Source organism: Aythya marila, assembly GCF_965140915.1.
Source record: "Aythya marila genome assembly, chromosome: 1".
NCBI lineage: Eukaryota > Metazoa > Chordata > Aves > Anseriformes > Anatidae > Aythya > Aythya marila.
This window is the reverse complement of record NC_139042.1, coordinates 206,684,780-206,699,557: the sequence shown is the minus strand read 5'-3', so window position 1 is coordinate 206,699,557 and position 14,778 is coordinate 206,684,780. Positions and strand designations below refer to the sequence as shown.

General features: G+C 43.8%; 1 protein-coding gene across 3 annotated transcripts in view; it reads right to left on the bottom strand.

The window, feature by feature from the left end:
• PPP6R2 (protein phosphatase 6 regulatory subunit 2) overlaps positions 1–14,778 on the bottom strand; it is a 100,063-nt gene that overhangs the window by 40,356 nt on the left and 44,929 nt on the right. For all 3 annotated transcript variants that reach the window (XR_014319160.1, XM_082780974.1, XM_082780973.1), the window contains 4 exons: positions 14,598–14,735; positions 6,003–6,068; positions 4,578–4,690; positions 636–749 (listed from right to left, as the gene is read on the bottom strand). Coding sequence is in view for 2 of the 3 variants with exons in the window: in XM_082780974.1 (XP_082637100.1) it covers positions 636–749; positions 4,578–4,690; positions 6,003–6,068; positions 14,598–14,735 (431 nt within the window). In the remaining variant the exon portion in view is untranslated. The remainder of the gene's footprint in view (positions 1–635; positions 750–4,577; positions 4,691–6,002; positions 6,069–14,597; positions 14,736–14,778) is intronic.

The following is a 14,778-nucleotide window of genomic DNA, read 5'->3' as shown; positions in this document are numbered from 1 at the left end:
AAGACACAGCAGAGTCAGTATCTCAACTTCTCAGTTTTAACTGTACATGACTCTCTGAGTAACAAGTTGTTTGCCCAGTGCCATCTTCTGTCTGCTTCTCTCTTCACTAACTCTTCCTAATCTTCCATTATATTTGCCAGTGTTCATTATTTTCTTCTTTTTTAAAAAGTGAGACCTCCAGTGTCTCTCTTCCCCAGAACCCTCTATCCCCACCTCTCCTCTATCTCCATAAAAAGAAATAAAAACATGATATAGTTTTGAGAAACAAAATTAAAACTATATAGCCACATACACACTATCACACAGATTAGGCCTGCTATACCATTGTCCCCCATTCTGTGTATATTCTGCTGTGAGATCTCTGATATAACAGACACAACTCTGCTACACACGTGCAAGAGAACTGGAAGAGCCCCTAAAAAAGCCAAGGTGCCCTTTTTTGGCTGTCATGAAGTACAGGCACTGCATCAAACAAACAGAAAAACACCAGCTTTTCTTGTACCCATTTCTACGCAGTATTTCATGTTAGGTCAAAAAAAAATTCCCCCTCCCAACCCCCAATTTTTTTTCTTAATTAAAACTAGACCAGAATTCCTAAAACTGTTCTTGCTGGGGAAGGAAGTGTGCTGACTTACCCAGAGCGCCTTGTTTCCAGCAATGTTAGAAGAACTTGTGTTCCATTCACTATGCAATTTTCAGTCTGTTCTCCATCGAACATATTCTTCAGGAGTTGCTCCACACATTCCTGCCTGTTGATCAACACACACACATCAGCAGTATTACAATCAGAAATGTTTGGCAGCTGCTTTAGTCACCAGAAAAACCCACTTCTGTTTTTTCCAAAAGGAAAAGTTGTTTGTTTGTTTGTTTTTGAGAAAAAATAGAGACATTCCACGCAAAGACAAGAATGCTTCTGCATTAGGTTCCAAAGTTGCTTACGCATCACTAGGTAAGACCTAGTTACCAACACCCGGACTCCCAAACAAAGCTGGTTCTCCTGTATCAACAAGATCCACCTTTTAATTATACACTACAATCAAAGTGTTAACTTGGTCAATTTAATTCGTTAAAGACAATATGAAGCTATGAGCTCATAGTCTAAAACTATCCATCAGAATCCCAGAAGAAAGAAAACAAACATTGGAAGCTGACCCTTATTTGCCACTGGCATAGTAAGATCCAGGAAAGAGAGGCCAACAAAATTGTAAATAATATGCACATTTGTAATAGTCTTAGCTATTATCCGGTTGAAATATTTTCATCTATTCACTATCTCTTTGAGCCCTTAAATCAAGATACCTTCCAAATCCTAACAGATTTGGGGCCAGGTGGAAGGATCACCAAGTGAAGTCTTGAAGACTCCTGGAGTCAAAATGAATCGTGACATTCCTTTATAGTCTTTAAAATGATTTTGATACTCAAAAACAACCTTAGAACTGAAAAACAATCATCACAAAGGTAACAACACGTTTTTCTCTCTGCTATCTACTATGTTAAATGAATAAAAGATATGAGGAACACGAGGTTTCGGCTGGCACTGTTACCCATCTGTAGCTAGTGACTAGAGCAGTGCCTGCTTCCACCTCTGGGCTGAGATTCTCTCCCCATTTCTAATTCTGCAAATGTTAATGAAATTTCTCCAAAATCCAGTACTCAGCAAGTGCCCTTCTTGAGTTACTAAATCACATATCCAGCTAAAATCAGTACTACTCAAGTTCACGGTCTAATTTTTACTATTTCCTAACATTTGAAAAAATCTCATTTACATTTGTACACATATGATGAGATAAAAGTGTAAAAATACATGAATAATGTATGAGATAAAACTATTTTAATAAATAGCATCTAAATACAGTCTATCAGCACAAGCTCAAGTGGCAGAGTAAGGAAAAAGTAACCGTGTACTGTGATTACCCGAATTCACTTTTGTTGCATCCAGGTAATCTACGAAACAAACTGCTGCAGACAGTTTAGAAAATAGTTATTGACAATCTAGATTTGATTTTTATTCTGTAACCCTAATCATGGCTCCTTCTTGCAGCAATACTTGGTCATTAATTCCTGATTCCTAGATTAAAAAATGTTATCCAAAGATCAAAAAAGGTGACCGGTAATGCCTGGAAAAATTACCAGAGAAAAGAAATGAAATGAGATATGTGACAGGAACAAGATGTGTGACAGCTGTGTGCCACCAGCAGAAACGTCAGTGGTGCAAAAAGTCACTTTTGTTCAAAGTATTTTTTCTTCTAAATAGTGAAGTGGTATAACGATTTTAGAAACGCTCTTTGAAAGTGCAAAAGCATGTTTATTTATCTCATGGAAGTTGCAGGTAGTGCTTGAAAACATGCAAAACATGGCACAGACAAAGAAAACCACACAAGAGAGGGCAGCTGGGAGGGAGAGGGAAAGAAGACGAAGCAGCAGCTGAAGACCATCCCATGATGTATGAGCCAAACCTCAAACTGCAGCTTTGTACAATTCTTTGTGCAACCTGTGAAGTTTGCTTGAATTCTACCCCAGAGGCTCTCACGAAAGACCATGGGGCAGCAATCTTCTGCCCCGAGCACAGCAGGGCTCCGCATCCCTCTGCTGAACTAGTGAGAAAGTCAAAAACTACCGAGTTCTCCAGGCTGCCCATCCCTGATGCCGCTGCAAGTGCTGACACCTGTTAAAGGTGCCGGGCTTTCCAGGTGAAGCAGCCAAGCAGGAGGCTCATCAAGCAGTAGAAGGGCTCAAAATTGATTCAGTTTTGATGAGATGCTGGATCAGGGATGCAATCTATGCTGAAAATCCAATGTTGTGCTTACTTGATTAAAAAAAACACAGCAGGCCATTGGACACAAGGCCAGATCTGCCGTACTTCTGCAGGTGCAATCAAGGAAATGATTTAAGAAAGAGCATTTCCTCAGAGGGGCAGGCCTATCCTTCAAGCCTGTGGAAGACCCAGCACGTATCTCCAGAGAATGTGGCTCTTCCGAGTTTGTTTGCAGCACAACTCCCATCCTGTTTTCACCTGTATGCTCCAGATCCTTTCCTAACAGCTGCCCTTGCTGTTCAATTAACATTATTTGGGAAATAACTCCTAACAAAAATACTCTTTGAAAGTTCATCAGCACTGTATTCCCTCAATAATATTACAGAATTTAGCTTAAACCACTTCAGATGGAAAAAAATAATAATACTAGAGTACCACTGTATTACTAGATTAAGTCTTTAAAACAACCTGCACTCACCAACAGTTCCCAAATGGTGGAATTCACTAGATTCCACTCCCCACGATTACAAGCGATACCTTTGCTTAATTTATACAAGATGATGTACAAACATGACAAAACAGCTTGCAAACCAAAGCAGCTTTTCTGCTCTTTCCAGCCAAACTACCAGGCCTAGTAAGAGATGACATCTCTATTTACACATCTTCTCTGCAAACCAGAAGTTAGAAAATGATAAAAACCAATTCTGTATCTGCACTGTGACATGCCACCTCTAATGAAAGCAGTGCACCATGTTTCTGAGACCCAGTGACAGCTCATGAGGGTCAAAAGTGTCAGGGCTCTGAGGAAAAAGGACTACCTGGCAGCACCTCTAATGTATTGAGGTACCCACTGGGACGGCATACAGAGATTTGAACTTGCAGCCTAGCCCTAACATCACGAATAAATGGATGGGAGGCCTAGGGAGGCGATTAAATTGTGCAGGGTTCCTTCCTTCAGGGTTCAACAAAATTTGGAGAATAAAAACAGATTAATGATTCAGTCTAAGTAAAAGCTAAGCAGACAACCTTTGGTGAGAAGAATCACGAAGCATCTTGGCAGCACCTTATCTATGCAGAAGTGCATACAACCCAAGGTCTACATAAGTTAAGAAATCTTCAACTAATACTTGGCTCAGAAGCCAAAAATAGCATGCCAGAGGACATTCAGAGCGTGTAAGCAGGCTTCAGAAAAATTTGGAAGGCAAGCTGAAAATGCCCAGTACAAAACCAAGTGCACAGTGACGTGCAAGCTACTGTGGTGAGAGAACTCTTTCTGTTGTCACAGCATTTTCTTCCCCATTTGGAAGGACAGTAATTTGACGACCTGAAACCTGTCTGTACGGTGCAATACATTTACTGATGGGGAGGAAAAGTCACTGACTGGACAAATAGGACTGAAGCCTTTCACATCAAGTCACACTCGGCACTGAAGAATATAGTGAATACAGGAGTGTTAGGATTTGTCTTTGTGGGTTTTCCCTCAACTACTGCCATCACAGTTCACCTTTCTCCGAATTCACCGTGAGATTTGAACACAATCCCCAGCGTTGCCTTGCCTTGAACTAGACTGTGAGCTTTGAGAATCGTTAACCCAAACCTCCCGCATTCATGGAGAGCTACAAAAAACAGAAATCTCAACAGAGGTGGTTAAGGGAGGCTACACCTTAGAAGCAATATTAAATGCTTGGGATAATTGTCAAGAGCTAAGCCCAGGTGTAAGACTATTTCCTGCATGGTTTGTGTCTCCACAGAGCTATCAGGAAGTGACAATATTTTTAACAACTAGTTTAGCAACAATCCCCTGACAAGTACAGGTACTTACGATTCCAGTGCTGTGAGAAGTGGATCAGGCTCAGGTATATCCTGAAGTTGATTGCTCTGGTCTCTGCTCAGTCTTATGATATCACACAGGGTCTGGGAAGCATTTGATTGCCTCTGTAAACAACAACAAAGAGCACACTTCAGCGCTAATTCCTCAGCTTGGCTCTTTCTGGCTGTCAGAGAAACTTTAACATAGCTGGGAATGCAAGAACCTAAATAAATCAGAACTTTTCAGTACCAGTGCTACCATGCTCTAGATTGTTTATCTGCTAAGTATGTTTATAGGAATTATTAGAAGCATTAACAGATTTTAAAATCAAAGAGAGGGTTTTCCTGAACTTAATAATTAAATGCAGTTAAAGATTCCAGAAAGTGAGAATTGTTTTTAAACTTTCTGACCAAGTGTGTTAACTTGCAAATTTCAAATATGAGTCTTTCATTCTTACTTCTCACTACTCAGGAGGCTTCTTTTGCGTGAGGAAAAATAAATGATTTGATAAAACCCTTTACAATTTAATTACTATGTATTAAAAGGCTTTAAAGTAGTATTTTGGTAAATTAATAGTCTCATTCTGGCTATCAATCAAAGACTGTCTCTAGCTGCTGTATGTGTAATATCTTATGCTGTAATTTAGCATTCATCCATAAGACAGTGCTGCTGAAGACGTACACATCAGCATGTTACTTCCCATTCGTTCTCTCAGAGGGGACAATTTTTGCTGCAGTATGTGGAGGGAATCACACTGTTCGTGCTGACTGCTGGCACTCGCAGGCATCTGTTAACAACTGCCCCATCCCCGCCTAACACAAAGCTGCAGCCAGAGACCAATGTGCTCCTGTTCCTTCTGCTCAGCATCGGGGGTGGCAGTCAGCACCCAGCTGATAGCGTAGCAAACCAAAATCCAGAACGAGAACAGCTGGCCTGGAAGTTTTGTTAAAATTATAGAAATAAAAAAAAAAAGCACTAATGTGATTTAATACTCACCATGTCGTTCTCATGAGCTCAGAGAACTGCATCTTGTACATTTTAACTGAATGTTTACTTACGTATGCTTTAAAAAGACCTGAAGGCTACAGTGAAGCAGTTAATTTGAAAGTTTTTCAACTGTCTATTTCAAATAGCTTGTTCCTACTTAAAATCAGGTAAGTTGCTGGTGACTGTAAATACTGAGACAAACTGATGTAACACTAGGATGAACTGAGAAATGTAGTAAAATTAAAGTCAAAACCAGATCAAAAATAGAAGAAATCATTTCAGTATTGCACTCTGCAATGAAGGGACGGGGTGTCCATCCATGAAGATCATCCCTCATTATCTCCTTCTATAAGGCACTTGGGCACCATTCAAGGAAACACAGAGAGGTTCTTCTGAACCTTACGGGACCCACTATCCATAAACACAAAACTTAAGTTTTGTCATACTCACATCCTCATCCTGGCTTGAATGGATCAGTTCCACAAGTCTCTGAATAATTTTTGCTTCATTAAGCCACTAGAGGGAAAGGAAGAAAAAAAAAAAAAGAAAATCCTTGTTTGGTATCACAGCATTCAAAACAAGAGGATCTTTGGGAAGCTTTGCATCGCATTGGCTTTTTGATAAGGGAGAGCCCTTTCCTTTTATTTTACAATCAAAGATACAGGCAATGCACGATCCCCCAAGGCACAGATACAGACGTATTTTAATTTGCATCAGTATGTATACCCTGCCCAGGGAACTAAAAACCTAAATACTTTGGAAAGCATGCAGCAGGTCAGCCATAAATGCTGTCTCACCTGAAGCAGCAGTGGCGTAACTACCACCACGTTTTTCTCCTGCCACTTCCCATCCTTACAGTCAGACTACTGCTTACCCTAAACCATTGCTCAGACTTTGCCATGACCCAGCAGTGCCACCCCTGGACCTCACCTCGTTGCCCTATTCCACACTTCAGACCACTTCCTTTTCTTAGGGCAAGTTTTATCTCCCTTCCCTGACCACATGTAAGCTAAGTACACCATCTGCAAACAACGCATTCCAGTTTCCCTCTTTCCAGCTTCACCTATAAGCTCAACTTCACCCTCCAACCCAACCACCTTCACCCACCTTCCTGTGGTCTTCATTCCAGGCAAATGGCTAGATCTGTAACATCAACCAAACTAATCAGCCAAATCAGCCAAACTACTGCATTCTCAGTCACTTCTGAAATGACTGACCAAACCCTAATTAAAAGGAAAATTACTCTGGAGGTTTCTGCAATGATATAATCTTCCATCACCCCTCAGATGAGTCATGGAGAAAATGAAGTCTCCCGCCTTCCACTGCTTTGTAAGAAAGCTCTGTGCATCTCTTCTCCCCTCAAACACTAATTTTTGGTATCTATTCACATGACTTCAACTATGGCAAACCCTTATCTTGATTCTTTACCAGTTTTGTTCTAGCAGCCTTCCTACAGACCCCAACCTGTCCTCTCCAATGCCATGTTGAGCGTGATGTATGTCTGATTTAGAACAAAAATCCAAGATCACTATTTTCAGTGACTTTTCCCATTAATAATACTGCTGTTTTCCTACTAAGCCTGAAACATCTCATTTTGCCTCCTTTCTGGAGTCCCCAAAATCCTTCCAGCACACAGATATGAATCCAAGTATTTCATTCAAGGCTGTATTTTCAGATCTGGTTTCTGGAATTTCTTCTTCCTGACACCCAGTTTACCCCAAAGTTCAAAAAAATGGGTTCCTAAGACAATTCTCCTCACCACTCTTCCTAAAAACCTCTCTTTTCAGATGCTTCCACTGGTTTCTAGTTTCCCAGCACCAAAATTAAACCCCTGACCCTTCTCGAGCCCACCGCAGCAGAGCTGACCCCTTGTATGTCTTGCTGCACACTTTGCCATCTCCGTTCCACTAGCAGCACCTGTCTGTCCTCATGTGCTCACCTGGCCAACACGCATCTTTTCTCTCGGATAAGCATCTCGGTACGACGACCGAAATCCTTCTTTCAAATCCTAAACCCCAGCCTTCTGGTAACTTACCGAAACAGCTTCATCAAATGAATGAAAATCTCCTAATTTCTATCTTCAAAAACAAGCAGACAACCCTTCCCCACCCCCCGCAGGAATCTATCCGTTATGCCTACTGGCAGCCTCTGTAACAATAAAATTACCCATCCCTGGTAAATTATCTGTAACAATAACATTACCGGTCGCTGTGGGATGTTTACATGCTTCATTCTTCATCATCAGTTACACATCCCACATTTACACAGCACGACCACGAGCCCCGATTTTGACTGCGATCTCCGGGTATCCCCACAGCATAAACAAATTGCCCAACTCTGATAGCAAAGCCTTATATTCATTGATAACCACAAGTTTCCTTTGTTCACACAACAAACTCCAGACACAGCACAGTGGCTGTTTCTGCCCGTTTCTTACCCCATGCAGAACCGACCTGCCAGCCCCCATCGGCAGAGGAACTGTTACCTGCCAAAGCTCCCCCTCTCCTTACGACTTCTGCAGCCCAGCAGAAAGCTACTTATTGGCACTCCCGCATTAAATATTTTTCTTTCCCTTCCAGAGCACAGTAAGTCAAACCCCAGCCCCTCATTGTAGTTCAACTTTATTTTGTATTCTGTAGTTTCAGCTTCATCAACACCCTCCCCAGGCCCCAGACCGGCTGCACCTCCGGCCCTCATTAAACAAAGAATTAGTGTTAAGCAAGGACAAGTGGGTTTGCTCTTTTTGCCTGGACTGTCATGATCATGGGCTCTGGGGAAGGCAGACGGCCAGAGAGGGGTACTGAGGAGAGGGAACCACGATCATTCATCCACACAGAGGAGTCACTGCTCCTGAGAGACACAGAAAATGAAATCCAAAAGCAAAATAAACTGCAATAATCCGTTAAGATCAGAAGAGCAATACCAAATTTTGGTGAATTAACAGGCCCCCACCATATCTGGAAGAGACCAACTTCTCTGTCTCAAGGCTGTGGTCGAAGAGATGGGCTCTGACACAACAGGAGGAGGAATACTCCTCAGTTCACTCCTCACGCAGAAGCTGTGGCGCTGGCAGGACTCTGCTCTGCGGGCTGCAGCACAGCACTGCCACCCTCAGCACCTCCCTTGGGACGAGACTCACGCCTGACACAAACTTTCTGACCCCGTGCAGCCCAGCAGCGTTTATTCTCACCGATAAATGATGCAGCTGCAGGGAGCGGATGGACAGAAACTCGTGTTTATGTGTGGCAGGTACCGCAGGTAGCAAGGGGCTGCCACAGAAGGGGCCTGAGACCACAGGGACTCCAAGATCAGTGCAACCACAGTGAGGCACACAAGATGGCCGCAACCGTCAGCTGGGGCAGCCACATCTGGCGCAGGGGAGGCCTTGAGCCACCGGAGCCCCTGAGGGCCTGGAGCTTCCCCCTGGTGGAAATATTACTGCTCACATGCTCTCATCCAGGCACTGTGCTGCCAAGTGACCAAGTTATGAGGTGAGCAGTTGAGAAGACAACGTAAGAGCAGCATGGATGAACAGAATTTAAACAGCTTCTTTGCAGTGTGGAAATGTTCGGGGTTTCCTGGGCCCTCTTTGTGCATGGAAGAAGGGATAGCTGGAGACTATGCAGAAATTAAGAGGATGGAGGCTCCCAAACCATGAATGGCTGGAAGCTGGCACCATGAGAAAAGCACCTTCATCACCTTTCCTGCTGGTTCGGGAAGCCTCTGGCAGCTGCTGCTGGCCACCTCAGCCCTGCTCCACCTTGGGAGCTCTTTCTGTGAGCCCAGGCCACAGTTCCCTGCTCACCTCCCACGCCTGCCTCACGTTCTGCCCATGGGGCCGTCCCATTCTGCTGCTGTGCTCTATCTCTTGTCCTCCTCTGCGATGACTGCCCTCCCACAGAACCTGCTACTAGGCTCAGCAGCTGGGCAGGCCTCGCAGGAGACGTTACCAGTAGAAAGAAGAATCCACACTAGGGTCCAACACTACTAAATGTTTTCATTAAAGACTTGAAAATGGGAAAACAGACACCCTTAGCAAGTTCATGGACAACAGCAATTCAGGGGGCAGCAGTAGATATGCAGGAGGGAGCAGTGTCATTCAGAGGAACCCAACCATCATGAGGTGCAGGAGGTAGGAGGAGAGGCTGAGAGTGGGATTTTCTTAGACCAGGGAGAAAAGGAAACCTTACTGCCATCTGTGAGTGCCTAACAGGGTGGGGAGAGGCGACAGAGCTGGGCTCCTCTGGGAGTGCCATGATGGGACAAGAGGCCCAAGCTGCCCAAGGGAAATTCCAAGAAGTTTTTGGGAAACCAAACCTCTACGTGAGGGTGGTCAAACACCGGATGAGGGCTCAGACAGGTCTCCCCACTCGGAGATACGGAAACCAGGCTGGATAAGGCCCTGAGCAATCTGCAGTGGTGGGACCTGCTCTGAGGTGGCAACTGGACCTCCATAGGGGTCTTCCAACCTGCACTGTGCCACAAATGGATTTTGCAGGTGTTGTAGGTCAATGCTTGAAAGAGTCCGTTATTAGGACATCAACAAAACTCCTTCTTCTAAAACTTGCTGAAAATATACCTAATAGCAGTGCGACTTTGGCTTGGATATTCCGCATCAGCCCCAGAAAAAAAGTTCAGGCTTCATTATTGAAGGCGGCCGTCAAACAAGGGACTGCAGCAATCAACAGCCCAAGCTGTCTGATTCTTTTGAGAATCAAAACATCAACAGCCACTCAACCAAAGTACTCACGTTAAACTTCCCTCAGCTGAGGACTGATCTCACAGGGGGACAAGCTTTGTTAGCACAGAAAGGTATCTGCATTAGTCTAATCCAGCCCTAGAAGCTCTGTTTCTTTAGGGTACAAATAGAATAAAAAGTACGCCTTTTTTTTCTTGTGTTTTGTAACCTGCAAAAGCAATAGAGAAAAGCAGGTCAACGTGCAGTTTTTGTGCTCTGATCATCACCCACATTAGGCTCTGATGAAAAGGCTCCACGATACTCCAGGTGCCAGAGGTGGGAACTGGAACATCAGATCGACCAAAGCGGTGCAGAACTAGCAAGGGGTTTCTGTGCAGTCAGACAGCCTGGGAAGCTGCAGGGCCTCGTCGCTCTTCACCAGCACCAGGGAGAAGAAACTGATCCATCCAGGACAAGCAGATTTCTCATCAGAATACCACTGATCACATCCTCCCAGTTACTAAGGAAACCTTATCAGCTGTGTGGACTGGTGTAACCAAATCTGCAACCCACAGGTGGAGTTTTGCAGCGAGAGCCCAGTGACTCACTGCTCCCGCTGAGTCACGCCAGGTTTCTCCTTCAGACCTGAGTCGGGGAAGACAGACTAATTCTTCTCAGCAAAGATTATAAAGCAGAAGCTGGACTTTTTACACTCCTGCAAGAAGGAGAATGTGAAGTGCACAAGAGACATCCAGAATAACTGGATCTGCCTCACGTGAATTCCAAGTATATGCCACCAAAATCAGACGTGGAGCCCTCTCATAGTGCCTGTGTCTCTCTGTTTTTCTGGGTAAGACTGTACAGTGATAACATGCAGACAGAGGACAGACTTCTTTGATGCCATTTATCTGTCCTGATATTAAAATGCTTCAAGAAGTAACCTACATTTGAGCCTTCCTGCTGCACAAGAAGTAAATTATTTAAAGTCAATATCATTTCTTTTACAAATTTACAGAGACATTTCAGGATCAAATGACAGTGATCAAAGAAAATACGCTGTCATCCACCTGTACAATGTAGGTTTTGTCCAAGGATATTAAAAGGTAAGGGCCTGAAAGACAAGCTACCTGGAAGGGCCTCCTTAGAGGCTTCTCCCAAAGACCTTTCCAGTATTTCCAACTGTGAAAGTCCAAAGCAGGAAGGAGACAGCTCTGTAAAGACGCAATGTAGACAACGAATTATTTCACCTACAGTGCACCTACCCATGGGCTGCTCAACCTGGAGGCTTCCTTATGCAGTGGTGCTTCTATCAAACCCAGGACAGACGAATGTAGGAACATCATGCGCCAGCAAGGTTTTATTCCTGATGGCACTGCTCTTCAAAGCAACAAAATCTGAACTACACAAACAAAGCATTCCTCTATCATGCATTAAAAGAAGGAAATGAATAAAGAATTATCATACTGTCATGTAAACTGTATGCCCTCAATTACAGATTAGGGAAGAGAAAGGGAAAAACCACCACAGACTGTAACTCTGCAGACACTGTAAGAACACAAAATGGCACTGCCAACCTTCTCTCTGCTCCTACTCATCCACTTATCTTCTCCTCCTTTTCAACTCCCTTATCATTGTACAAGGCCATGCAAAAAACAATAAGAAAAATAAATAAATAATAATAATTAAAAAATAAAACAAGGAATTGATCCAGCTGAAAACAATCCTGGCAATGAACACAAATAAGAGAGGTGTTTTCACAGTTGTATCGATTCCCCAATCCATGTCTCTCTACAGCCACACGAACACTCCAGCTGGCAAAGACTCAAGAGGAACTGGATGGGCAGAACAGGCAGCAAGAGACAGTGGAAGCAAGACTGCTGCTTTCTGTGGCAATGCCAGCTTCAAGTGCTCATGGAATTGTTGGCTCTGCTTCACTCAGCTCTGGATGTCAAACACTGCACTAACACAGTGAGCACCTCCATCGAGGCTAACGTCATCCCAGCAAGGAGCAGCCAAGGAAACTTCAAACACGCTGAAAAAAGGTCCATTCAGCAGGAAACAGAACAAAGAACAGAGCCACCAGTACCACCTAGCAGTCTCAGAATCTGCAAAACAGAGAACTACAGGCTCTTGTGCAGTTATCAGGGAGTCTCTGACTTACCAAGTCAAAGGGACAATGTGGATATCAAACCCTAACAAGAGATGCTGTGAGACTTGGTATGCAGAGTATAATTTTACTTAACTTAAAGGTTAAGATATCGTCTTCATAAATCTGACATGGTAGAGCAGCACCTTTCCAGGCAGCAAGGAACGTAACAAACCAACCGAAGTTTGCAGCAGGATTTTGCCAGCACAGCTGTGTCAGATGGAAACGTGCTGGGGCTCCCTCGACAGCAGCACCTTCTAGTGAACAACAGCACTTCTCAAACTCTTCTGGGACAAAGTTTTAGCTTTTGCTAAGTCACACAAATGCACAGTAGAAGGCGTTTTGTTGCTCAGATGGCACTCATGCTCTACTTGGGAAGTAGCTGGGGCATAACCCTGATACATTAGACCTCCTAAAATATCATCCAGTAGAAATGTACATCGGTACCATGCAGACCTTAAAACATCAAGTGTAATTGCTGTCAGTGTTACAAAAATAATGGGTAAAGAGCTAAGGCACAGGATGTCCATGCCGAACACCATCTACTGCACGGAGGAATATGTGCAGATGGGGAACAACACCTGAACATGGCATTTAATTTCCAATTGCTGCCAAAAATCAAGATTGCAAATTAACTTTTCTGATTTTCTGAATTTATCACCATAATTACAGATATAAGGCCGCTCTACCCATTCAAACCCACATTTCAATATTGCTGCTACTTTCTGTCCTTCTGAAGAGAGTCCCCATGCCACCAGATTTTAAACTTCTCCAGGATAATATTTACATTAAGACTATTTGGAAAAAAAAGTCACGCACACCTCCAGTGCTACATGGTATCTTCAATTTGTTTTTTGTTTCTTTTTTGGACTGTGTGAAATCTTTAACAGGTGGAATTCAGGTAACAGGATGGGGTTAAAATATATCCCATCCAGATTTGACAGTTTATGGCTGGTTGTTTTTTGGAAGCCTGGATATTTGGAAGTTTCCTGGATGGAAGCCATCCAGCAGGGAAAAAGCTACTCAGTTAAAATGTCATTTAACATCAGAAGGAAAAATAACTGCATTTATGCTGGTAATTACTTTGCTGCACTATTGCAATGCCTGTCCTGCATTAGTGAGCCCTCTGCTTGGCCCCAGTATCTTGGGTGCCAGCAGTGGCGAGCAACCCCAGCCCTCAGCCCTCGGGCCATCCCTGCCTGCATCCCTGCCTGCATCTGGCATCCTCCATCGTCACTTTCCCACATCAGTCCATCTCTTGAAGACTTTTTCCTCCCAGTTCTTTTCTTGGCATTACTATGTGATTTCTAACCAGTTTGAATTGCTGACTTTCCTGTTAAAAAAAAATAAATGACTTCCTTTCATGGGCGAATGCCCATACCAGTCTGAGGATCGATTTACACCTGGACTTTCTCCTTCCCTGATGCAGCAGGCGTACTGCACTACGCCCTGCAAGGCCGGGAGGGGGAACTGAGTAATGTAATCATCCATCCTGAGGCTCTGCGAACCACTGGTGTGCTCAGTGCTCTGGACACAGAAGACTTGGACAGCAAAGCCTGCCAAACGTGTAAATACTGGTTGGGGTTTCAGTGACATGAGTACAGTTTTCCATATGGCACACCATTCTTGTGGGTTAGTGAGCAGGAGCCAAGGTAGGCTTTCTTCCTGCAGTCCTACATGACTGCTTACAGACGGGGGGATGAGGCAGCCTCACCCAGACTGGGCTATGAGGGGAGAAAAACTCGCCCTACCTGTACAGCAAACCAAGTGTCTCGGTGAGGTATTTTATAAGGGTGCATATTAAAGAGGAAGGGGGAAGAGGAGACACGGGATATCATCTCCAAAAATCTCATACACCCTTGAAAACGGTGAGGAATTAAACAAATTAGTGTCCCAAATGATTAGTATGAAATTCTGAACACTGGGAAAGATTACGAATTTCCTTTGTCAGAGCAAAAACAGCTAGAGTAAACACTGGTTGCTACATGGAAAAACGAGTCGAAAATCCTTCACTGCCAGCGACTGACCCAGGCGTGCTCTGCGCAAGCAAACAGGCTGACGTACCCAACGGGACCAACGTGCAGACTCCAGCACTAACAAAAGCAGCTCTCAGAAGAGTGGATCCACTCTCAACACAAATGACAAACAGAATTATGTTCCTTAACAAACAAACGCAAGGCCTTGTTCTCATCTTGTAAAGAAAAAAGAAGCAAATTCTCACATTCAGCACTTCCTGCCGTAGAGTCGCGGGCTCCACGCAGCTGATGAGACGAAGCAGGAGGTCCATCATTGCTGATGTATCTATATGCTTTAGCACCAGGCTAATAAATTTGTCTTTTTTCCTCAAGAATGCAATCACCTAAAAATAAAAACATCACCATCAGCTGCCAGCACAACAAACA